Source organism: Manis javanica, chromosome 10, assembly GCF_040802235.1.
Source record: "Manis javanica isolate MJ-LG chromosome 10, MJ_LKY, whole genome shotgun sequence".
NCBI classification, from domain to species: domain Eukaryota; kingdom Metazoa; phylum Chordata; class Mammalia; order Pholidota; family Manidae; genus Manis; species Manis javanica.
The window spans coordinates 50,734,392-50,760,671 of record NC_133165.1 but is presented as its reverse complement, the minus strand read 5'-3'; the positions used below and the strand labels follow the sequence as shown (position 1 = coordinate 50,760,671).

At 44.7% G+C, this 26,280-nt stretch overlaps 1 protein-coding gene across 2 annotated transcripts in view; it reads right to left on the bottom strand.

The window, feature by feature from the left end:
* GGA2 (golgi associated, gamma adaptin ear containing, ARF binding protein 2) overlaps nucleotides 1–24,200 on the bottom strand; it is a 37,442-nt gene extending 13,242 nt beyond the window's left edge. The window contains exons 1-8 of one of the 2 annotated variants that reach the window (XM_073215410.1): nucleotides 24,052–24,200; nucleotides 16,139–16,223; nucleotides 15,227–15,302; nucleotides 14,219–14,317; nucleotides 12,654–12,777; nucleotides 11,170–11,273; nucleotides 9,721–9,801; nucleotides 9,056–9,193 (exon numbers count right to left, since the gene is read on the bottom strand). In XM_073215410.1, coding sequence (XP_073071511.1) covers nucleotides 9,056–9,193; nucleotides 9,721–9,801; nucleotides 11,170–11,273; nucleotides 12,654–12,777; nucleotides 14,219–14,317; nucleotides 15,227–15,302; nucleotides 16,139–16,223; nucleotides 24,052–24,163 — 819 coding nt within the window. In that variant the 5' untranslated portion in view covers nucleotides 24,164–24,200. Of the gene's footprint in view, nucleotides 1–9,055; nucleotides 9,194–9,720; nucleotides 9,802–11,169; nucleotides 11,274–12,653; nucleotides 12,778–14,218; nucleotides 14,318–15,226; nucleotides 15,303–16,138; nucleotides 16,224–16,807; nucleotides 16,827–24,051 lie in introns of those variants that run through there. The other variant, XM_036992427.2, reaches the window with a different exon arrangement.
* Between the last annotated feature and the right edge of the window lie 2,080 nt (nucleotides 24,201–26,280).

The window sequence follows — 26,280 nt, the reverse complement described above, 5'->3', positions numbered from 1 at the left end:
CACCATGTTCAGCTCTGCTCCTACCTGCTCTAGGTTTTACAGAAGGAAGCTAGTAGTGGGAAAAACAGCCAGCTGGCACCATATTAGGGTGTAGGTCAATCTGCCTGATTCTAGGATTCAGTATTAGGAAGCCACTTGCCAATACTGAAGAGCTATGTTTCCCAAAGTCAGCTTTATCCATTATAAACATGAAGTTTTGTCTTCTGCCTCATTTTTCCTGTCTCACAGTTGGTTATTTTGGGTGTCAAAAAGTTGTGCTACTTACAAGCCCAATGTACTGACCTTCCTGAGGGACTCTGCTGGAACCTCACCACAGGAGATCAGCTTTGGAGTCACCCTGGCCCAAGCCCACCCACACCTGAGGTCTGTCCTACCCAGCCACACAAAGCAGCCAGCGTGATCTTCTCTGTTCTCTACACAATCACAGGCACAGCTGACTGACCTGGGGTAGAGTCATGAGCCAAGCCAGCCAAACAGATTTTCTCTCAGGACTTTGGAACTGGGAAAGACACTAGTTCGTTTCTGCTAACCCTGTGAAATGTAAGGATAGGTAAACAAAGGAACTATGGGAAGGCCACAGTCTTCCTGTTCAGAGAAGGATAAAAAGATGGAATGCAGAGAAGATGAAAGGGAGCAGAGCTCCAAGGACAGACTACAAACAGCTGCTTAAGATGGCACGTCAGTGCCCCCACCAACTCTCTGTACCAGGCAGTAAGTAAGGACTTACATAGGACACCAAAGGACCAGCAACAAAATTAAAAATTAGGGAAACTGAACTTCAAAATTAAAACTTTTGCTTCACGAGGCACTGTCAAGAGAGTGAAAAGACAAGACACAGAATGGGAGAAATCTAAGGGACCTGTATCCAGGATATTTAAAGAATGCTTACAACTCAAAAACAAAGAGGCAACCCAATTTTAAAAATAAGCAAAAGATTTGAAAGGACATTTCTCCAGAGGTGGTACACAACTAGCCAACAAACACAGGAGAGAAGAGACAGCTCAACTTAAGCCTTCAGGGAAATATATATCAAACCACAATGAGGTATCACTTCACACTCATTAGGATGGCTATCATCAAAAAAAAACAATAACTGTTGGCGGGATATGGAAAACTGGAACTCTCATACATTTCTAGTGAGATTATAAAATGATGCAATGATGCAATGATGTGGTGAACAGTTTGGCAATCGCTCAGAAAGTTAAACAGAGAAGCCATAAGATCCTGCAACTCCACTTCTAGATACACATCAAAGAGAATTGAAAGTTAACATTCATACAAACTTGTACACAAATATTCATAGCATTATTCATAATATCCAAAAAGTGGAAACAATCCAAATGCCCAACTGATGAATGGATAAATAAAATATGACGTAGCCATATAGGAGTGTTAATAAGGCATAAATTGCAAGCTCCAAGATGGATGAACCTTGAAAACATTATGCTAAGTCAAAGAAGCCAGACTCAAAAGACCACATGTTGTATGACTCCAATTATATAAAATCTCCAAACAGGCAAATCTATACACACAGAAAATAGATTAGTGGTTCCAAGGAGCTGGAGGGTGAGAGTGGAAGTGACTGCTAATGGGTAGAGGATTTCTTTGAATGGTGATAAAAATGTTCTACTTAGTAGATGAATGGATAAAAAAGATGTGGTACATACACACAATAGAATATTATTCACTGATAAGAAGAAAATAAATCCTACCATTTACAACAACATGGATGGAGCTGGAAGGTATAATGCTCAGTGAAATAAGCCAGGCGGAAAAAGACAAGTACCAAATAATTTCACTCATCTGTGCAGCATAAGAACAAAGAAAAAAATGAAAGAACAAAACAGCAGCAGACTCACAGTACCCAAGAATGGACTAAAAGTTACCAAAGGGAAAGGGACTGTGGAGGATGGGTGAGAAGGGAGGGATAAGGGGAAAAAGCGGCATTACAATTAGCAGACATAATGTAGGAGGGCACGGGGAGGGCTGTACAACACAGAGAAGACAAGTAGTGATTCTGCAGCATCTCATTACACTGATGGACTGATGGACAGTAACGGTAATGTGGTATGTGGGGGGAATTGATAATAGGGGGAGTCTAGTAACAATAATGTTTCAGTAATTACACATTAATGATACCAAAATTAAAAAATTAAAAAAAGAAAAGGACCTAAAAAATAGTAACACAAAAATAAAACCTCATCACTCCAAAAAAAAAGAAAGTTCTACTTAGATAGTGATGATGGTTGTTTAACTTGTGGATTCTCAATACAGATGTTATTTAAAAAAAGACCTCATGATATGTAAGATGTGGAGAAACTGGAACTGTAATACACTGTTACGAACACAAAATGATACAACCACTTTAGAAAATAGTTTGACAGTTTCTTAAAAAGTTAACTATATGGGTGGGGCCAAGATGGCAGATTGAGTAGAGCAGTGGAAATCTCCTCCCAAAACCATACATATTTTTGAAAATACATCAAATACAACTATTCCTAAAGGATAGACCAGAAAACACAGGACAACAGCCAGACTACATCCACACCTGTGAGAACCCAGCGCCTTGCGAAGGGGGTGAGATACAAGCCGCAGCCCGGTGGGACCCGAGTGCCCCACACCCCAGCTCCCGGCGGGAGGAGAGGAGTCAGAGCAGGGAGGGAGAGGGAGCCCAGGACTGATAAACAGCCAGCCCCAGTCATCCACACCAGAGCACAGATACAGTACGTGGTGTGCTGGATACTAGAGAAACAGGACAGTAAGACCTGTGAGTGGGTCCCCGCAGCTGGCACATCCAGGACAAAGAAGAACAAGAGCTTTTTGAAAGTCTTAAGGGGACACTTAGCCCAGCGGCTGGGAATCCCAGGGAACACCGGGCGCTCTAACCCCATGGACAGAACCACAGCTCGGAGGCCCATCACGGATAAACAGCCTCCCGCCTGTATCCCCTCCAACGAGGCTCCACCATATTGGAACAACAGAACAAGATCAGTCAGGCCCATAGCAACCGCGGAGATTAACTCCACAGCCACCGTCGAACTTAACTCCACAGCTGCAAGGCAAGAATCAGAGGCCCCGAGTGCACGCAGCTCCCCAACACAAGCTGCTAGAGGTCGCTATCCTCCCAGGAGAGGAAGGCCACAAACCAGCAAGAAGGGACATTCTCCCAGCCAAAACACAGCGCCAGCCCCGCACAACTACCTCTACTGCCATGAAAAGGCAAAAGAATTTGATACAGACCAAAATCACAGAGCCAACCCCTGAGGAGATAGACCTAACCAGTCTTCCTAAAAAACAATTCAAAATAAAGGTCATGACCATGCTGACGGAGCTGCAGAGACATATACAAGAGGTAAGGGATGACGTCTGGAGGAAGATTACAGAAATGAAACAATCTCTGGAAGGATTTATAAGCAGAATGGATAAGATGCAAGAGGCCATTGATGGAATAGAAACCAGAAAATAGGAACACACAGAAGCTGATGCAGAGAGAGATAAAAGGATCTCCAGGAATGAAAGAATATTAAGGGAATCTGTGTGACCAATCCAAAAGGAACAATATCCACATTATAGGGGTACCAGAAGAAGAAGAGAAAGAAAAAGGGATAGAAAGTGTCTTTGAAGAAATAATGGCGGAAAACTTCCCCAAACTGGGGGAGAAAATAATCGATCAGTCCATGGAAGTACACATAACTCCAAACAGAAGGAACCCAAGGAGAACAACACCAAGACACATAATAATTTAAATGGCAAAGATCAACGACAAGGACAGAATTTTAAAGGCAGCTACAGAGGAAAAAAAGTCACCTTCAAAGGAAAACCCATCAGGCTATCATCAGACTTCTCAACGGAAACCTTACAGGCCAGAAGAGAATGGCATGATATACTTAATGCAATGAAACAAAAGGGCCTTGAACAAAGAATACTTATCCAGCATGATTATCATTTAAATATGAAGGAGGGATTAAACAATTCCCAGACAAGCAAGAGTTGAGAGAATTTGCCTCCCACAAACCACCTCTACAGGGAATTCTAGAGGGACTATTCTAGATGGGAGCACTCCTAAGACTAAACAGATGTCTCCAGAGAACATAAAATCGCAGCAAAGAAAGCAGACCAACCAAATACTAACTAAAGGCAAGAAATAAAATCAACTACACACAAAAGCAGTTAAAGGAAACACAAGAGCACAGAATAAAACAACCAACATATAAAGAATAGACAAGGAGGAATAAGAAGGGAGAGAAAGAAGCACCAGAGAGTGTTTATAACAGCTCAATAAGTGAGTTAACTTAGACAGTAAGATACTAAAGAAGATAACCTTGAACCTTTGGTAATCATGAATCTAAAGCCTGCAATGGCAATAAGTACATATCTTTCAATAATCACCCTAAATGTAAATGCACTGAATGCCCCAATCAAAAGACACAGAGTAATAGAATGGATAAAAATGCAAGACCCATCTATACGCTGCTTACAAGAAACTCAAACCTAAAGCCATGCACAGATTAAAAGTCAAGGGACGGAAAAAGATATTTCATGCAAACAACAGGGAGGAAAAAGCAGGTGTTGCAGTACTAGTATCAGACAAAATAGACTTCAAAACAAAGAAAGTAACAAGAGATAAAGAAGGACATTACATAATGATACAGGGGTGAGTCAGTCCAACAAGAGGATATAACCATTATAAATATACATGCACCCAACACAGGAGCACCAGTATCTGTGAAACAAATACTAACAGAACTAGAGGAGGAAATAGAATGCAACGCATTCATTTTAGGAGACTACAAAGGACAGATCCACCAGTCAGAAAATAAGTAAGGACATGGAGGCACTAAACAACACACTAGAACAGATGGACCTAATAGAGATCTATAGAATTCTACATCCAAAAGCAACAGGATACACATTCTTCTCAAGTGCACATGGAACATTCTCCAGAATAGACCACATACTAGGCCACAAAAAGAGCCTCAGTAAATTCCAAAAGATTGAAATCCTACCAACCAACTTTTCAGACCACAAAGGTATAAAACTAGAAATAAATTGTACAAAGAAAACAAAAAGGCTCACAAACACATGGAGGCTTAACCACATGCTCCTAAATATTCAATGGATCAATGAACAAATTAAAATAGAGATCAAGGAATATATGGAAACACATGAAAACAACAACACAAAGCCCCAACTTTTGTGGGCTGCAGCAAAAGCAGTCTTAAGAGGGAAGTATACAGCAATCCAGGCATATTCAAAGAAGGAAGAACAATCCCAAATGAATAGTCTAACATCACAATTATTGAAATTGGAAAAAGAACAAATGAGGCCTAAAGTCAGCAGAAGGAGGGACATAATAAAGATCAGAGAAGAAATAAACAAAATTGAGAATAAAACAATAGAAAAAAAATCAATGAAACCAAGAGTTGGTTCTTTGAGAAAATAAACAAAATAGATAAGCCTCTAGCCAAACTTATTAAGAGAAAAAGAGAATCAACACACATCAAAAAAATCAGAAACAAGAAAGGAAAAATCACGACAGACCCCATAGAAATACAAATGATTAGATAATACTATGAAAACCTACATGCTAACAAGCTGGAAAACCTAGAAGAAATGTACAACTTCCTAGAAAAATACAACCTTCCAAGACTTACCAAGAAACACAAAATTTAAACAAACCAATTACAAGCAAAGAAATTAAAGCGGTAATCAAAAAACTATCCAAGAAAAAAACCCCAGGGCCAGATGGATTTACCTCAGAATTTTATCAGACATACAGAGAAGATATAATACCCACTCTCTCCTTAACATTTTCTGAAAAATAGATGAGGAAGGAATACTCCCAAACTCATTCTATGAAGCCAACATCACCCTAATACCAAAACCAGGCAAAGACCCCACCAAAAAAGAAAATTACAGAGCAATATCCCTGATGAACATAGATGCAAAAATACTCAACAAAATATTAGCAAACTGAATTAAAAAATATATCAAAAGGATCATACACCACAACCAAGTGGGATTCATCCCAGGGATGCAAGGATGGTACAACATTCGTAAATCCATCAACATCGTCCACCATATCAACAAAAAGGACAAAAACCACATGATCATCTTCATAGATGCTGAAAAAGCATTTGACAAAGTTCAACATCCATTCATGATGAAAACTCTCAGCAAAATGGGAATAGAGGGCAAGTACCTCAACCTAATAAAGGGCATATATGATAAACCCACAGCCAACATCATACTGAACAGCGAGAAGCTGAAAGCTTTTCCTCTGAGATCGGGAACCAGACAGGGGTACCCACTCTCCCCACTGTTAATTAACATAGTACTGGAGGTCCTAGCCATGGCAATTAGACAAAACAAAGAAATACAAGGAATCCAGATTGGTAAAGAAGAAGTCAAACAGTCACTATTTGCAGATGACATGTTATTGTACATAAAAAACCCTAAAGACTCCACTCCAAAACTACTAGAACTGATACCGGAATACAGCAAAGTTGTAGGATACAAAATTAACACACACAAATCTGTGGCTTTCCTAAACACTAACAATGAACCAATAGAAAGAGAAATCAGGAAAACAATTCCATTCACAATGGCATCAAAAAGAATAAAATACCTAGGAATAAACCTAACCAAAGAAGTGAAAGACCTATAACCCTGAAAACTATAAGACACTCTTAAGAGAAATTAGAGGACACTAACAAATGGAAACTCATCCCATGCTCTTGGCTAGGAAGAATTAATATCGTCAAAATGGCCATCGTACCCAAAGCAATATACAGATTTGATGCAATCCCTATCAAATTACCAACATCATTCTTCAACTAACTGGAACAAATAGTTCAAAAATTCCTATGGAAACACCAAGGACCCCAAACAGCTAAAGCAATCCTGCAAAGGAAGAATAAAGTGGGGGGAATTTCACTCCCCAACTTCAAGCTCTACTACAAAGCCATAGTAATCAAGACAATTTGGTACTGGAACAAGAACCGAGCCACAGACCAGTGGAACAGAATAGAGACTCCAGACATTAACCCAAACATATATGGTCAATTAATATACGATAAAGGAACCATGGACATACAATGGGGAAATGACAGTCTCTTCAACAGATGGTGCTGGCAAAACTGGACAGCTACATGTAAGAGAATGAAACTGGATCACTGTCTAACCCCATACACAAAAATAAATTCAAAATGGATCAAAGTAATGAAACCATAGAACTCTTAGAAAAAAACATAGACAAAAATCTTTTGGACATAAACATGAGCGACTTCTTCATGAATATATCTCCCCGGGCAAGGAAAACAAAAGCAAAAATGAACAAGTGGGACTACATCAAGCTGAAAAACTTCTGTACAGCAAAGGACACCATCAATAGAACAAAAAGGTACCCTACAGTATGGGAGAATATATTTGTAAATGACAGGTCTGATAAAGGCTTGACATCCAAAATATATAAAGAGCTCACACACCTCAACAAACAAAAACAAATAATCCAATTAAAAACTGGGCAGAGGAGATGAGCAGACAGTTCTCCAAAGAAGAAATTCAGATGACCAACAGACACATGAAAAGATGCTCCACATCGCTAGTGATCAGAGAAATGCAAATTAAAACCACAATGAGGTATCACTTCACACCAGTAAGGACCCCCACCATCCAAAAGACAAACAACAAATGTTGGCGAGGTTGTGGAGAAAGGGGAACCCTCCTACACTGCTGGTAGGAATGTAAATTAATTCAACAATTGTGGAAAGCAGTATGGAGGTTCCACAAAATGCTCAAAATAGACATACCATTTGAATTATCCTTCTAGGAATTTACCCTAAGAATGCAGCAGCCCAGTTTGAAAAAGACAGATGCACCCCTATTTTTATCGCAGCACTATTTACAATAGCCAAGAAATGGAAGCAACCTAAGTGTCCATCAGTACATGAACAGATAAAGAAGATGTGGTCCATATACACAATGGAATATTATTCAGCCATAAGAAGAAAACACATCCTACCATTTGCAACAACATGGATGGAGCTAGAGGGTATTATGCTCAGTGAAATAAGCCAAGCGGAGAAAGACAAATACCACATGATTTCACTAATATGTGGAGTATAAGAACAAAGAAAAACTGAAGGAACAAAACAGCAGCAGAATCACAGAACCCAAGAATGGACTAACAGTTACCAAAGGGAAAGGAACTGGGGAGAATGGGAGGGAAGGGAGGGATGAGGGCGGGGAAGATGGAAGGAGGTATTACGATTACTATGTATAATGTCATGGGATGGAGGAATGGGGAGGGCTGTGCAACACAGAGAAGACAAGTAGTGATTCTACAGCATCTTACTATGCTGATGGACAGTGACTGTAATAGGGGTCTGGGGGGGGACTTAGTGAAGGGGGGACCCTAGTAAACATGATGTTCTTCATGTAATTGTAGATTAATGATAACAAAATTTTTTTAAAAAGTTCACTATACACTTTGTGTATGACAGCAATCCCACACCTAGGTAATACCCAAGAAAGGTAGACATCTGTGCACACAAAGTCCTATACCCAACTGTTTTATAGCAGCTTAATTCATAACCACCCAAAGCTGGAAACAATCCAAATATCCATCAACAGATGAATACAGTGGTACCTTATAAGAGAATACCACTCAGCAGTAAAAAGGAATGATAGACACAAGGTGAATGGATTTCAAATAATTACACGATGGGGGAGAAGTTAGACCAAAAAAAAGGAAGGGGGTACATATTGTATTATTCCATTCATACAGAAGTCTAGGAAATATAAAATCATCAGAGCAGAGAGCAAGTCAGTGGCTCCTTGGAGATAGGAAGAAGGGAGGAAAGGGCGGAAGGGATGACCAAGGGACTTGAAATTCTGGGGGGTGAGGGACACATATCTACGATCTTGTGGGTGATGATGGTTTCATAGACAAGTACATGCCAAAACCTATCAAATGTGCTGTAAATATGTGCAATTTTTAGCATGTCAGTCATATTCAGTGATGCCTGAATTTTTTGTTTTTTTTGAGGAGTACCTGCAAGGCCTCCTGGTCTGGCGGGGCCTGGCCTGGTCTGCGGTACATGGCCAGCATTTCCTGTAGCACCTCCACATGGCTCCGTACTTCCTCCACAGCACTGACTCTCTTGGACACCTTCTCTGATTTTTCTTGTTCCTTTTGGGAGAAAGGAGAGGATAACACTGAGGAGCAGATTCCCTAGATCAAGCCTGAACAAGGGATGGGAAAGGGGCCCCACGCTGCAGAGAGCTCGGGGAAGGCCCTTAGAGAGCGCCAGGAGTTCTCACTCAGTAGTGAGGACAGTACCTGAAGCCCAGCAGTCCTGGGGAAACCACAATTTTGGGACCTGTTGATCTACTCCTTTGCAGCACTAGCCTTAAAATCCCTCTGAAAAACAGATTCCCAACCTGAACCAGTCCTGCCCCAAGGACAGCAACTGGTGTCCATGAAAAGCTTTGAGCTCCTGGGCAGAGAAGTCCTGGGGAGGCACACAGAGTGGTTTCTGCTTCCAGTCTCCATCTTGCTGCCCTTCGGGGAACCCACACTGTTCCCCAGTTGCTAAACCAGGAGGCCAGCCCTCCTCCCAGCAAACTGTGTATCAACACTCACAAGCACATACACATACACACTGTCCCCTCCCTAGCGAATGTTGGTTCCGCAGAAACCACTAGAAAAATGCCCACCTCCTTGACCAAATTCTTTATCAGCCGGTTTGCAGCCTGAAGATCCTCAGGGTGGTTGCTCTTTAGAAGCCTTGTCAGAAGCTGAAGAGTAAACAAGAGGGTAAGTGAGACTCATTTCCTCTGTGTCTAATGTCAGCAGAAGAATTAACACTTACTAGCAGCTCCCACATTTTGCCATGCATTACCTTACCAAACCCTCATGACAATGTAGATGTTATGGCCACTCCCACATGCCACTGGTTTTCAGTGGCGTGGGGAGTTGGAGAAATATCTACCCCAGGGGACATCTGGCAAAATCATGTTGGTCATCACATGTTACTGACATCTAATGGGCAGAGGCCAAGGGTACTATAAACATCCTACAGTGCACAGGACAGGTCCTGGCAAGAAAATTATCTGGCCCAAACTGTCCATAGTGCTGGGGTTGTCCTGGACCACGTACTCTGTGATGTGACAGATGTTGCTAATCTTGTTCACCGAATTCCCAGTGCCTAGCACACAGGAATCACATGGTCTTTGTTGGATGCCTGGCAGAGAAGATGGGTACCCTGAGTCCCAGAGAGCATAAGTAGCTTGCCAAGGTGACACAGGATTCCATCTTCCCCAAAAGTCCATGCCATCCCTCCTTGCTAGCTGCAGCCGTAAGGCACCAGGAGGAGCGGATCCAGAAAGGCAACCCAGAATCTGGTGTAGCCCTGCTCGCTGTGCCTACAGGGACCCCATGGCCACCAAGCATCCAGATTCAAGGGACAGGTTGCTGCGAGGTGCAGTCGAAGGCAGAGCGTACTAGAGAGAGGTGCACACACAGCTGGAGCACTCCCGCTCCTACATTGACCAGACCACGTGAGCGGCTGAGAGCAGTAAGAACCAAGGCACTGCCACATTTGTCCTTGGGGCCCTCCCGCTCCAGAGGCTCTAGAGTGATCCCTGGGGCTCTCAGCCTGGGCTGTAACTGGCCTCCATCTCCCTTCCCTCTCTTGACTAATGTCTGAGGAGCAACAATTCTGAGAGGCAATAGTGGAAGGAAATGTGGGAGATCAGGCTCCCTGGCACTAAGAAGAAAGACCTGAGCCGACATACAACCCATTCTTTCCTTTCCACCACCCTCTCCCAATACCACACATACTCTGGGTATGACCGACCATCCACATTACCAACTTGGTTGTCCTTCTGTACCTTTCTCCCCTTGGGAGCACTTCTGCAGATAAGGTAGAGGGTACCAAACCATGGCATTTATTACTTGGCCCGTCAATGAAGAAAACACCCTGACCTTATGCTCCCTCACTCAACAGAACCTGCTCCAGAGAGAACACACTAAACCACCTGCCCACGTCCTCCCACACTCCAGTTCAGGGAACGAAGGACGTTCTAAGGCACATTTCAGGAGATCTCTATGAGGGGTCAGATCAGATTCCAGGTAGGCCATGAGGTCAGGGAGATGCTCCTTACCTTTGACTTTTCTTCATCAGCATCAAAGATCGAGCTCTTGGGCCAGGGAGAAGGTGGGGGCAAGATTTTATCCACTGGTAGTTTAGGGTCTTGCTTTATGATTCCTAAGACATGCAATTCATGAAGGTACTGATGTGGTTATCCACTGACTTCAGCAGGATCCAGTATAAAGTCCAGGAACCCCTGGTTCCTGATGTCCCACTAGGAAAATATTGTCAACTGCCTTAAAGGGATCCACCCAGAGTATGATCAAGGCTCTGCATCCCTCCCCTGCCACCCTTGGGAGAATCCAAGGAACCAGCACAAAGACGGGAACATCAGGGCCAACTAAGAGCAGAACCGACCCAAAGGCTAGTCTGTGGGCCTTCTGCTATAAAAATACTCATCAACCTCCCAGGGCCCAGAATAATTATTACTGTATAATTCCTGACACTCCTAAATATCCTGAGTGCACTGACAGGGAAAAACAGTCCATCCTGAATCCAGGTTCCTTATTCTACAGAGTCCATGAGGAAAAGAATAGGGCTACCACCTTCCACACAGGACACAGAAAGGCACGAACTGCAGCACCCCAGCCCTGACGACAACAGCCCTGCACGACCTACACATTCACCACTTTCCTTCAATCTGTCAGAAAGCTGAGATCACAGGGCAATAAAAAAACAGAAATCCAGACAATGCCTCCAAGGAGAGATGGGAGACAACACCAATATGAATAATTCAGCTAAAAATTTTTTAAAATTGCTTACAGGTCAGCACAAACTAGCAAGAGAACACAGAACCTCTGGAGTCCCAACACAAGAGGGAGAGGCTCTTCTCTTAAGGCCTCACCAGGCGATCACACTGAGAGAATGGATGGGAAAGGCGTGAAGTCCTATCTAAATCCTCCCCCCATCTCCAGAACAAAGGCCTTAAACTACTGGGGGAAGACAACAATTCCTGGAGTCCTTAGAGCAGCAGTGACAACCTACTGTAGCTAGAGAAAAGGTACAGAAAAGTGCCCCTGGGGGAGGCCAGGAAGATGTCTCAGGCCCAGACTTACATCCGGGTGGGGTAGAATCATGAATAGGTCCTAAGGAAACCCAGGGACACAGTATCTACCTGAGACTGAGGCTTAGAACACAGAAGGCCACTCCCCCGCCCTCAGGCTAACCAGCATTGAGTAAATAATAATAATAATAATAATGTCTACTGTTAGGAAGGCAGTGGAAACTCTAATGAATCAGTCCCCACCCAAAACATAAGCTAACATTAAAGGAATGTGAAACCTGAACAGCAAGGGTGACTAGCAACAACAATCTCAAACCCCACTCAATTCCTGCCTACCAGAAGGAAAGGTCTGCTCCTTTCCAGGGATTAAAAATATCTGTCCTAGTCTAGATTGTCTGATGCAAGATGCCCAGCTTTCACCAAAAAACTACAAAGCATACAGGCAAGAAGGAACAGCTACTGTGAAAAAGGAACCTAAGAAATGGAAATCAGACCCTGTTTCTTCAGCATCTGATAAGCATCTCGGATCTTGATGTCTTCTGGAAACCAGACCGTCCAACTAAAGAGTATTTCAATGATTCTTCCTTTAACCTTTTCTGTGGTCCAGGATCCTAGGTACTGAAAATAAAAAGAAAAGAGAATTATATAGAGCTGGAAGGGACTTAAAAGACCACCCAGCCCACAATACCACAAAAGAGAGGTGAGCTGCCCAAGGCTGGCTGAGGGGAGGCACAGCTAGAGGCCAAATTATCTGGCACCCACAGTCCCTGGGCTCCTTCTGGGTTTCAAGGAGTCAACCTCCAAAACTCCTAAAATTAAAAACCCTCTATATTGGCCTAGGTTGGAGCCACTGGGGACACTCATTTGACTGGGATAAGTTTGTTATAATTAAAGAATATATTGGTCTTTGTCCCCAGTTCTTGGCAGTTTCAAAAACCCTTGGAAATTCCTGATTGAATATCTCTTGCTATTCACAACAAGCCCCCTTGGGCCACCCCTGAGTTGATGCTAACTGCTCAAGGTGGGCTGTTAGTACAAGGGAGGACCTGACCACTCCAGGAAGTCCCAGCACATGATTAGATGGTTGTAATTTTCAGCCCCTGCTCAACCCCTCAGAGGGAGGACAGAGGTCAACCACATGACCAATGATTTAATCTTACAAAACTCCAGATAAAAACTCTGAAATGAGGTTCAGAGAGCTTCCTGATTGACCACTTGAATGTGCTGGGAGGGCTGTATATCTGGGTTCCACAAGGAGACTGTGTGAAAGCTCTGTTCTACTTCCCCCCAAAGACCTGGTCAATGTATCTCTTTCATTTATATCCTTTATGATAAATAGTAAGCAGAACGTTTTCCTGTGCTCTCTGAGTCTCTCTAGTGAATTATGAACTCTGGTGGAAGGGGTAACGGGAACCTGTGTATGCGTAGCTGGTCAGGCAGAAGAGCAGGTAGCGTGGGGATACCTGAGACTGCTGGCTGGTGTCTTAAGTAGGCGTAGTCTAGGTAGAAGTAAGCCCTTCAAGCCGAGGGTCTGTACTGACTTTGGGTAGTCAGTGTCAGAACTAAATTAAGTTGTAAGACACAGTTGGTATCAAGGAATTATTGGGAAGCAGCAAAGGAAGCTTCTGTCAATGTCAGTTGCCTGAGAATGTTGTTACTAAGCTAAGTGCCAGGTGGAAAGGTGCCAAGGAATAGGCAAGAAGTGATATAAAACTTAAAAGCCACATTTGTTGTCTCTTGACCTTTACAAGGAAACCTGTTCTACAAGCTACAGTTCCACACCCCTTGAGGCCACCCACACCCACGGCCATTTTTAAAGGGAGAATTTGAAAATGCTGACAAATTAATTGGCAGCAATCAGCTGTTGAGCATGACCCTACCCTAGACCTTGGAGAGGAAAGCTTTCCCATGCAGGACTTCCACCTCTGCTCTCTCACAAACCTGAGGCGCGCTGCACGTTCTGTCATAAGCAGGCCCGCCTCCACCCAGGAGGGCAACAGGAGTTTGCAGGCTGGGGACCGGTGCAGTACAGTGACAGGGCCAGACCCAGGGAACTCACCTTGGGGGACAATACTTTGATCAGCTCATTCAGGAAGCGGAACTTGGCCACCTCGTTGTGGAACTTCTCTCCACAGTGGTTCACACACATCTCAAGCACCTGCCCAGACACAGGACCCCCATGAGAAGGGAAAACCACTGGCTCCAGCACTCATCTCAGATCTGATGAGCATTGGCTGGATGGAACCACCCTAGGGTTTCTTCACAACTATAAGGACACTGAAGTTTTGCAGAAAGAATGAGATTTTTCAGATTAAGAAAAAAATGCCACCTCTTTGACCTTGCTATCACTGTGCTGAGGAAAATAGTTCAGTGGGAGTGTGTACCCTGAGATCACCCTACCTTTCAAGGAGACCCTATGGGCAGGTGGAACTGGTCAGAGAATCAATTCCTCTTCAGAGGTAGAAATATGATACATAATGCCAAGGAACTGTTAAACCAGAGGTTATGTGCTGGCACTCAAATGACAAGCTGGGCCTGCCCACTTTTCTTTCCACAGCTGCCCTCTGAGGCATTCGCTTTCCAGGTTGTCGGTCCTCACCCAGCCACTCACTGATTTGTTACAGGTCAGCCCTGACCTAATGAAGATAAAGGACATAAAACCTTCCTCTGGGGAGGGCTGTGCAACACAGAGAAGACAAGTAGTGATTCTACATCATCTTACTACGCTGATGGACAGTGACTGTAATGGGGATTGTGGGGAGGTGAAGGGGGGCGCCTAGAAAAAATAATGTTCCTCATGTAATTGCAGATTAATGATACCAAAATAAAAAAATAAATAAAAATAAAATTAAAAAAGTAACCTTCCTCTCCTTCTCCCAACTGCTGCTCCCTAGCAACAGATCTAGGATGGGGCAATCTGAGCCCAGAACTCCCTGCAGCCTGCTCTCCCAAGGCTGATCAAGATGAACCTCCCAGGGGCTCTCCAGCACACTGAAATGGGACAAGGGGCCAGCACTCTCTAGTGTCAGCACAGGAGCACTTAGGCTAAGCGGCACGCTGAACTCACCGTTAAGGCATAAAGAGCTTCTTTCTCCTGTGGAGACTGGATCTTGTGGGCCAGGAGCCAGGGTGCTTGGGTTGGGCTACAGGCAAACAAAAAGACCTTCATGCTGGGTGGAAAAAACTTACCGTCTGGGCATAGTATGCTCAGTAAAGTCACCTCTCCTCCAGGAGCTCAGGTCCCCAAGCAGAAGTGGAGAGTGACTGGCACACAGCCCATGCGAAGCCTCTGCAGGATGCTCCCACCCAGCCTTTGGACAGCTGCAGCAACCGAGGTCCTCCCCCTGTCATCTTACTAAGGTCATCCCCCAGCCCCCCCACAGCCAATCCACCCCGACAACTCCAAGCTAAGCAGTCACGGCCCAGACCTATGTGTAAACAGGTCCTGAGCAGTGCACACCTTGTCATATGATAAATGCTCAGCAAACAATGGAGGAGGAGGTGTGATCCGACTCTTTGCTCGTTTCAAAGGCTGAATATTCAGCAACATGCAATTTAAACATATGAATGACTGACTTGATTCTTTGGTTCCTACCCAGATGCTCTGGAAACATAATTCAACAAGAACATACCTCTTTCTTAATGATTACATTTAAATTATGGCAAACACGTTGATCTCTTTCACACTGCTACGTAACCTAGCTACATTCTATCTGTAAGGTCAGGCCTCCTCATCATTAGTGTTTTATAACACTATTTCGAATTTTTTAAAGTAATGTCTAGTTGCAAACTATGCTGTTTAAAAAAAAATACATGAATTTGCTATCTCTAGAAAAATAATGTTCTCAGTAGATTGTGGAGATTTAAAAAAAAAAAAAGAAAAGAAAGCCTAGCAGTGAAAAACAGGCCCACGAGCCAAAAGCACACACTTAGTCTGAGGCATCCCCAGAGTAAAGCACATATGTGAAGGTCACCTTACCCATTGGGATCAGTGTTCACCTGGTCACAGAAATTCTGGATAGCTGACCAATCCTGTTCCAACATGCTTGGGTCTGTGGCTTTATCTGTCAAGAAAATAAAACTAAAATGAAAGATGGCATAACAAAAGAAACATACACCTCTCCCTACTCCAAAACATATGACAGCCAAGGACTGTGACATCACACACCCAGGGGCTCAGACCCAGTGGGCAGAGCTGAAAGGGACAGGACCCTCCCTGCCTGTGCTGCAGCGTCTGGCATACAATATGCCTAAACACATATTTGCTGACTGACTGAATGGGCAAATTAGTCAACAAGCTATTGTCCTGAGAGGGACCCCATTTCCAGAGCAGGGGTCAGCCTATGTGCTCCTTCTTCATGCCCCTGATCAAGACTTTCCCACTGTGGCCAGGCAATGAGAACAGGCATATAAGTGTCTTAGCCACGTGACAGGAAGACTAGAACATACTATAGGCTCTAGGTGCCTCTACTTGGTCATCCACCATGTCCTCAAAAGCAACACCTCTCAATATAAGCCTCAGTTAGTGAAATCCTCTGACCATCCTTTGCAAACAGTTCCTCCATGTGTCCGCAGTTTGTGCAGTCTGACAAAAGCACCTCCTCAAAACGCTGTCCTCCAGTCCTCCAAATCCTGGTCCTCTCTTTACCTTATACATTCCCAGGGAACTCGGATCCAATCATGCTAGGGTCTCCCCCACTGGAATAGTCCTATCTGGATGAAATCTGAAGTCACTTAGCACCAAAGGGCATCAGGGCACAGCCAGGGACAGGAGATACCTGGAGAAAGGGAGATTTTCAGAAGGCCTGAGCCCTAGCTCCCTGAGGGGAGGGGCAACCTTTACCTTCCTGGGACAAGGGGCTATTTTCCTGGTGCTAGATGGGAGTGGCTTCTTCCCCTCTTTCCACAATCCCTGATGCCTACAATCCCTGTCCAGTCCCCAATAAGGATGCCCACTCCACCCCCAGCCTGAACCAGGCCACTCTCTCACAAAGGTGTTGCTGAGACTCTGTGTCTTGCCCTTTTGAAACACCTTCCCTACTCCCCACTGTCCAGCCCATCCCAGCCTACCCACATCTCTCCACTGAGACATCTTTCTGGTCCTGACAAAGCAGCTCTTTCAAACTCTGCAAATAAGCTAATTCTCAGGGTCATATTTTGGTATTATTCCTCTTGCCTCAATGTCCACTCTCATCCTCTCAAAATCCTATCTATTCTTTAGGGCCCTTCTGAATATCTATCTCTTCCCAAAAACCTCCTCCCACTGCTCCAGCACCTCCGAGTTTTCCTCCCTCCTGATTACTTAGATTCCACAGTCAGCTAGTTTAACCTTCCTGACTGCAGTCACATTTATGTCACATGGAAGTCATGTGCCTCCTCAACTCAGTGAGAGGCAAAGGATAGGTAATCACCCATCTTTCCACCCACCAAATCCATTCTCAGTGAAAAAAAGATGACAAAGCAAAGGATTCTGATTATCAATTCCAATATATCCCTCACCTTTTTCCTCCTCAAGGTTCTTGCCCTATGTTCCATTTCTCAGCATCCTATCCACCCTTCAAATCCCAATTCAAATGCCACTTCTTCATAAAGACCCCCATGTCCACACAACAGAAGCCATCTCTTCCTTCTCAGAAGGCCTATATTCTACCTGCTTCTTTTATGATGGAGACCTCTAGCTCCTCATTATAAGTTGTTGGGCTCCCAGAGCTTCAGTTTCCTTAGCCATAAAATAAGGAAAACAATACCTTCCTCGGGGGATAGTCATGCGATTTAAAGGAGATAGTGCTTAGAATTCTCCATACAACAGCAAATATTAAGTAATCAATAAAGGATAGCTAATCTTACTGTTTATTATAACACCATCTACTTTCTACTTTAAAAATACACATGCATGCCTTATTACACCTTAAAGAATAAATCTCTAGAAGGCAAAAGCCATATATTCCCTACAGCGCTTACTACACTGCCTTTCCCATAATAAAAAAATTATCACTCGTGAAACAAATTATTTAAAGCAGCAATTCTTAGAGATTCGAATTAAGGAAGTCTGACTCATGGAAAATAAGTCTACATTATTTAAGTTTCATGAAGTTTCAGTTCACTTCCAGGTCAAGGGTGACACCTAGACACAAGGGGACCTAGAGGCAGGCTCCAGCTAACCCTGAGGGCAGAATCCAGCGCTCACCCTCCTCTCCTGCCACCAAGCACCAGCCTTTCCAAGGAATGAAGAAAAAACCTCTATGAGGTTGAGTCATGTTCAGCTCTTAACCAAGGCAAAGCAGCAAGATCTATAAAGTGTAAGGAATTTTACTGTATCATGAGGATTCACTCAAGGTTTATTATGGCCCCAAAATAACAGCAATAGTAGTATTAGTTACCTCTTTTTTTAATTTAATGAAGTTATTATGGGCCAGACACCATGCTGAGTGCTTCCTCCAAGCATCCCCTCCCTTCATGTCTCAGAGGGGCTGAGGCTGGTACTATTATTACCTTGTCAATTCACAAGTGAAGAAACCTTCCCAACCACAAAGCTAGAAAATGACAAGCACAAAACTTCAGCCCCAGGTCTGCCTGACTCCAGGGCCCAATCATTTCAGCTACTTGACAAAGACAGGGCTTCTTCTAGAAATAGTTTCTTTGACTTTATTGCCACTCAGATACCAGCTGCCTAAGGCAGGAAGGTCTTTCTTGTTCACCCTCACATGCTCTAGCACCTAGAATAGTCCTTGGCACTGATAAAAAGGCCCAAGACCCACTGTAGGAATGAACGAATGATTCATCTTTTGCTTTGCAGTTTGGCCAATTGACTGGACATGCTCCTGACTCCAGAAGGTTATTCTTCCCTGAACACATAATCCCAGCCTGCCAACTATTTCAGAGGCCCTCAGAGCTCTCGAGGACCGGCAGCTGGGCTCAACCAGACCACAGTAACCAGACTCCAATCTTCCCTAAGGAGTGGCTAGTGACCAGACCAGGGCAGGGCCAGGGGAAAACTCAAAGAACCCCTTCTCTGCCTTCTCATGACCATCCCAGCTCCGTCAGGGCACTAGGAATGGCTGTCACAGGCATTAAAGTGGTTTATTTAGCTGGCACTTGGGTAGGACATGTAACAGGACTGCTATATATTTGCTTAATAAAATGAACATTTATGTGCACTTCAAGCCTGCTACAGGATGAGCGGTATTAAAACAGCTGAGACCTCCAGCTGTGGGTGAAAAGGCTCCTCTCTAAGTGACTAATTCAGAAGCCAAATCATCTCACACCAGCTGCCAACCATCCACCCAGGGTCATGGCTCTGGTGCTAGGAGCAGCCTGTTCTGGTAACCAGAGCCCTGAGTCTGTGGGGAAGCAGTCACCTCGAGGAACACTTAGAATTCAATCCTTCAGTAGCATTCACTGCACAGGGGTATCTGTCTACAGGAGATACGACCCTCATAATCCAGCAGTCATTCAATTAAGAATGTGCTAAAAGCCCAAGACCCACCACAGGAATGTCCTATCCTAGGCTCCAAGTAAAGAATGAGCTCAGCCCTCAGAAGCTCAGGATATAAATAGATTGCAATCAAGACTGCTCCCAACCACCAAAGGAGGCATAAAGTGTGGCTGGAAGACAGGACAGATCACCTGCATGTAGGTCCAGGGGGAAGGAAGAAAGGAATTTACTCAGCACCTGCCATAGCTACTGCCTCCGTGACAGCACTACCAAAGCTAGAATCTCAGAGACTGAGAGGACCCAATGCTTCTAATAGCACATGACTAGCAACACCCTGAAGTACCCACTAACAGGGAACTGGTTAGAGGACATCTGTACCAAGGGACACATGAGCAGCCATATATGCAGTCATGTGAACAATGACCAAAATAAACTAGGGGGAAGGGGAAGCAGCAGAATGTACAGAAGCTGCTATGTGTATTTTTAAAGCATGAGCTTCTGAGCTGTTCCTTGGGGAACTACCCCTCTTGGTTCTAGGATCAATGTTTTTCCTGTTTTTCTGGTAAGCCAATAGGAGTGTTTCCTGCAACTGGCAACTAAAAAGACTAATGACAATTACAGCTAACACTGTGCCAGGCACTATTTTAAGGGCTTTGCATCTATTTATTCCTTTGATCCTCACACCCTAAGAGGGAGGGAGTAGTACTATATGCATCATAGAGACAGAGCCACCCTTTGATGAGGCAAGATCTCAATGACCTGAGCTTGGCAGTCCTCAGACCCTACCCCATTCAGCCTCCGCTCACCGTGCATTCCTTCAACTACACTCCTGTCCTTGCTAAACGTCAAACTCTCTACCCTCCTGTCCTTCCATTGTTATCTCCTCCATTGTGCCCCACCTCCTACCTCCCTGCAAATCTGGTTTAAACCACAGTTCACCTTCTCTGTTCCTACGCAGCAGGGAATCACACAACCACAAAGGTTAAATAAAAGACATTTCTGATGTCCAATCAACACTCCTAAGTCCAAACTCAGAAGATCTCAGGTGGCTGGCAGAGAGGTGATCCTGTCCCTCTCCCCAGGGGCCATCTCACAAGGCCTGGAGACATTTAGGTCATCATGACTGGGAACAGCATCTGCTATTGGTGTTTACTGGGTTGAGGCAGGGATTCTACTAAACATAATGCACAGGACAGATCCCTGCAACACAGAACTACTGAGTTCAAAATATCAGCGTTTCTCAAGTGTCCAGGTGGGCTCTCGTTTCTCTTACCAGCCATTCCCAAACTTTCCTACCTCTAAGCCCTATACCCCTCAGCCCTGAATACTTGATGGGGGGTGGTAATAGTGACAAACTTATTTACATGTGCAATTTTCTGTACCTCCTTCCCAGACTTTCAGAAAAACCAAAGGTGCCCTTCCTCTCTGCAAAGCCAAGTCACCCCTTTCTGTTCCCGCTGTGACCTCCACCAGCAGCGTTAAGCCTCTCTCCAGTGGCTTCAACACTGGACCTAGAATGAAGGGGGGATAGTTAGTTCCCCAAAGAAACACCAGCGTGAAAGAGGGGCTCACAGGGCCCCTCTCCTTTGAAGATCACACTCAATTAAAAAGAAAGCTGGTAGCCAGGGGCTATGTTATCCCTCCCCACAGATTAACTGGCCTGTACAGACAAACTTTATAGTTCAGAGTAGCTGCCCATGTTTAAAAACTTAAGAGATTTCACATAAAAACACAGGTTCTAGCCCTACCTGAAAAACTGGAATATCTAGAAGCTGGGACCACATGGTCTACAGCTGGCGCTGAAAAACCCCAAACCTGAGCAGCCACAGTTCCTCTTATCTTCTCCACTCAGTCGGCTGCTAGATGTCCTCTAACCCAGCCCACTTGACTTTTTTTGCATCTCCAGTCTAAGCCTACTGTTCTCCATTGCCTGCTAATCAACTTTCTGTCCCCACCATTTAACTCAGAGATATTTCATTAATAACCTTTAGCTGCCCACTTCAAAGTTCCCCTTCTCCTTCCTCATCGTACTCCATATTTCAGCAGCAAAACTACCTTCCAACTATACCCCTTCTCTGAGATCTATGGCTCCCCATCCTCCCGGCTCTCCCCCTGCCTGTGTTTGCTCAGTCTTTTCCCCATTGTCAGGCCTCTTTTCCCATCTGCTTCTTTAATGTCAAGGTTCTCTGTATTGCATCTGCAAACCTCTGCTTTTCCTAAGATACCCCACCTGCCTGGGCAAGCTCATGGCCAGTGAAATGAAGACGCCCACTCTGACCTCCAGCTCTTACCCACTCTGGAGCTAGCCAATTGCCTAAAGAGCACCTCTTTTTTGACTGCCACAAGCACCTTAAACTCCACAATTCAACTATCTGTTTCTAAGACAGGTGATGCATCTCCAACCAACCAGTTACCCAGCCTGAAACCTGGGATCCATCTTGGACTCCTCCTCTTACCCTCCATTCTACATCACAGCCTTTGTTATCCAACCTCTAAGCACTACCGAATATCTACTCTGCCTGCCTGATCTCACCTCCCTACCAACTCAGCCTCACGTGGCTGCAGGTAATGCTTTCAACAGGTGTACTATCAAATTCTTTGGTTGAAAACTCCACCCCTCCCGATCCTTCAATCACGGGATGAAATATAAACACCTTCCTGCAGCAGACAAACCCCTTGAAGATCTTGCCCAGCAAGACCTGGAGCCTGTTTTCCAGACTCCTTGCTCTCGAGGCTTTGCACCCCAGACTACCAATCTACCTGTTCCCAAAATGCTCCACACTCTCCCATTTCCCAGCTTTTTTGCACTTGCAGATTTCTTTGCCTGAAATGTCACCTACACTGTCCACTCAAATGCCATGTCCGCCGTGACACTCCCCAGGTAAACAAATCAACTCCTACTGATGCCAGGGTTCTTGTTCACCAAGCCAAAGAATGAGCTTCACAAACACTCAAGGTAGGAGAGCAAGGGACAGGCTTTTATTTAGAGATAAAGTGAATGCACAGAGCTCCCGACTCACGCCAGGAGGGGACAAGAGAATCCGTGGTGGTGCGTTGTCTAGGGGTTTTATAGGCAGTTGAGGATATCTGGGAAGTGGAAAAAAGCTTAGGGGTGTGGCTTTGTTAAGTGGTCCCTGAGTATTAAAAATTAACTTAAGGAATTTCCTGCCTTGATTTCTCTCTGGGATACCGGTGTCTCGGTTTGGGAGCATATCAAAAGGCTTCCTGCTCAGCCCCCAAGGTGGGCTAAGGTATTGTCTATTTGCTAAAGAATCCTGCCTCTGGAACTTCCTGGGTATTAAAATGCAATCTTATCTTTAAGAAGGAATTCTTCCTGCCTTTTTCCCTTGTCCTCTACAGCTGGATCTGCATGCTAAATTAGTTGCTCAGTTTGCAAATCACTTAGTCAGATCCTAAGGAGGAAAGACAGCACAGAGGCCTGGGCCTTTTAGTATGCTAAAGTGAATCTTACACATGCTTACAAATGATTAGCATAATAAAACATGTGCTACTCTTATCTGGGGAACATTAACTGATCTCACTGAAGAATTCTAGAGCTTAATGTTCAACGTAAAAGTTTTAGTGTGGGGGAGGTTTCCTTGCATGTAGTTACATTGCTCTGACTGCCAAGTATCTTGCTTTGCTTTTTCCGGAGGCCCTCACCCTACTCTGACTACATCAACGGCCCCTGTCTCACTACTACATATTAAATGCGCCCCCCTGCCCAACTGACGTTAACTGTAACAAGGTGCTGTTATTGTCCGTTTGTTCCCCCTAAAAAATGTCTGTGCGCAAGGATTTTGTGTTACGCATGTTAGTACTCCCAGTACCCGGCATAGCTCAATGCGAGAAGCATATATCCTCTTGAGTCTCAAGTCCTCATTGGTAACACAGGGACAAAAACAATCACTACCCCCAAGACCGTCGTGAAGCTTACGGGAGACAATAACACGTAAGAAATACGGCCAGGATAAACATGCATTTAAGGTCGGAAAGCTTGTTTCGATATTAAAGACAGTAGCCAAGAGAGAGATCTTCCCCAAATGCAGAGACCGCAAGAGGCTACCTATGTTGCACGACCGAGCCTCAAGTCTAAATGTCCACAGCTCTAAAACGGGGTTAACAGAAGCTGTTTCTTAACAGCTGCAACGGTTCTAGCACAGTGCCTGACACAAAAGAAAAGCTCGACAAACGTTAGCCGTTAGGTTAATGCTACTAGGGAGTGGAGGTAGGGGAGTGGGGGAGCAGGGAACCCACGCTCTGCCCGCAGCCCCAACGGATTCCGGAATCCTCCCGGGGGCGATCCTCCCACCCGCGTCGGGCCTAGCTCTTCCCCGGGCGCCGCCCCCACGGCCACCTGCTTGCCCGCCGGCCTCAGAAGAAAGGCCCAGGGAGGCGGGAAGCCAGGCTTCACGTGCGGCGCTGGGCCCGCGCCCAGGGGCGGCCCTGCTACTCACTGAGCCACAGCTCCAGCGCCGCTGCCGCCCCCAGGGGCCCTTCGGCCGCCTCGGCCCCCGCCACCCCCGCCCCCGCCCCCGCAGTCACTGCGGTCGTCATCGCCGCCGCCATGGGCTCGTCCTCCAGCCGCAGCTGCTGCCCGGCGCGCTCCGGGATGCAGACGTGACGGGCACGTGACAGGGCGGAGCTGTCCCGCCCCGTGGCCCCGCCTCCGCACCGCCCTGGGCGGGGGGCATTGCCTGCAGACCCCGCCACACCCCGCGAAAACCCCACGTCTAGATCTTACAGACCAGCGCCCTGGTCGAAAGCACATCAACCAAACTTGCAAGGCCTGCGCCTTCCCGTTCTTCAGAAGTAGGCTTGCCAAATAAAATGCAGGACGCCCAGTTAAATTTGAATTTCAGATAAACAACGAAAAATTTTTTAGCATTTTATGGTCTCCCCCATCGTTTCTCTAAAATGACACGCTCCACGTACCTCCATACTATTTTCTCCATAACACATTACACCATTTACGTACTAGATATTTACTTTTCCCCCAAGAAATCATGATAATTTTCCCCCAAGAAATCATGATTCTCATACACTGAAATGAACACGTGTTGAATATTTTAACTCTTTAATGACAGAACAAAGCAGATGTTTTTAAAAGGTCAAATTTATACAGGTGTGGGTAAAATTGCAGTATTTACAGAATATCTCGCCTGGCTTTAGTATATCTGCATATCAATAGGCGTTCAGAGGTGAAAACAAGTACGGCTTTAGTTCATTTGCATCATTCCTCAGGGGTGGAGAGAAGTTCATCTCCGTATCAATGGGTAATTACCTAGGCAACGAATGGCTTATCTGTACCTGAGAGGTGAGGGGAAGGACCAGGAGAGAAGGTACCAGGCTGCAGTTTGTAAGCAATAAATGCGTTTTAAACTTTATTTCTCCCTTTGACTGATTTCAGTTTTTAGAGGTATTTTGCCCCTGGATTTGCTTTCCCCGGGCTTACAACAGAATAAAGAAACGTTGGGAGAGATGCACAAACAGACATAAAACTAGCTTTTCTACCAGCAGTGAGGGTTGACCATCCAGCGAGCTAAATTCATTAGTATGTTTATAGGCAAGAATAATTTGCATTGCTATCAGTTATCAGTAACTACGAGTTGTAAAACATCTCTGGAGACAAAGAAAGGCTGAGAACTGGAAGGGTTGTGCTGTCTAGACAATGCATAATTTTCGTTTGAAGCACAAATTCTGGTCTATTCTCGACTACCTGTCTTACCCTAATATAAGCAGGGGCTTTGCTCTGTACACTGCTATATCCCCAGTTCCTAGGATAATATCTGGCATAATAGTGCCAGTAAATAATTGTTAAATGGCTAAATGAGCAATAGAAACAATAGAGGTAGCTATGAGACATTAGGCCCCATCTCTAATCCAAATAAATACACAGCCTAAGTGCATTTGCTGTGTTATCCCAACTCTATAAATTTAAGTCTAGCCACAGATGTTTCCCTCTGAGGGATCACTGCCCGGGCATACCCTTCTATATGGGCACACCGTTCTATATGGAAATTATTTAATTGCTGCTGAATGACAAGTGACTGATCTGCTCACTGTGTGCTAGGTTCTAAGCTAAACTTTGACAATTGTTAATCTGTCTTCTTAAACTTGGGCTCCTATAACAAAGTACCACAGGCTGGGTGGCCTCAACAACAAATGTCTATTTCTCGCAGGTCTGAAGGCTGGAAGTCCAAGATCAAGGTGCTGCAGATTGGGTTCCCAGTGACAACCCCCAACTCCTTGTTTGCAGAGGGCTATTTCCTTACTATGGGCTCACCCGCGGAGAGAGAGAAAGCTCTGGTCTCCCTCTTATATAAGGGGTGTATTGTAATCCCACCATCAGAGCCCACCCTCCCGACGCATCTAAACCTAATTACCTCCCAAAGCCCCCACCTCCCAAAGATCCCAATGCCATCACATTGGTGGGGGTTAGAGCTTCAATATTTGAACTTTAAAAGGACACATTCAGTCTGTAACATTATTCAGGTTGAGGACATTCTGTATTTCAATGGAAACTATACATTGTCTCTGGCACACTCTTTATGTTATCTGATTTTGGTTCTTTGGGAATTATTTTACATCTCCGTAAACTATAGACAACTGAAAGCAATGGAAAATTATTCTTATCTAGAGGCAAGCAAATGAATTCTGTCCTGGGACCACACTACCCCTCTCCC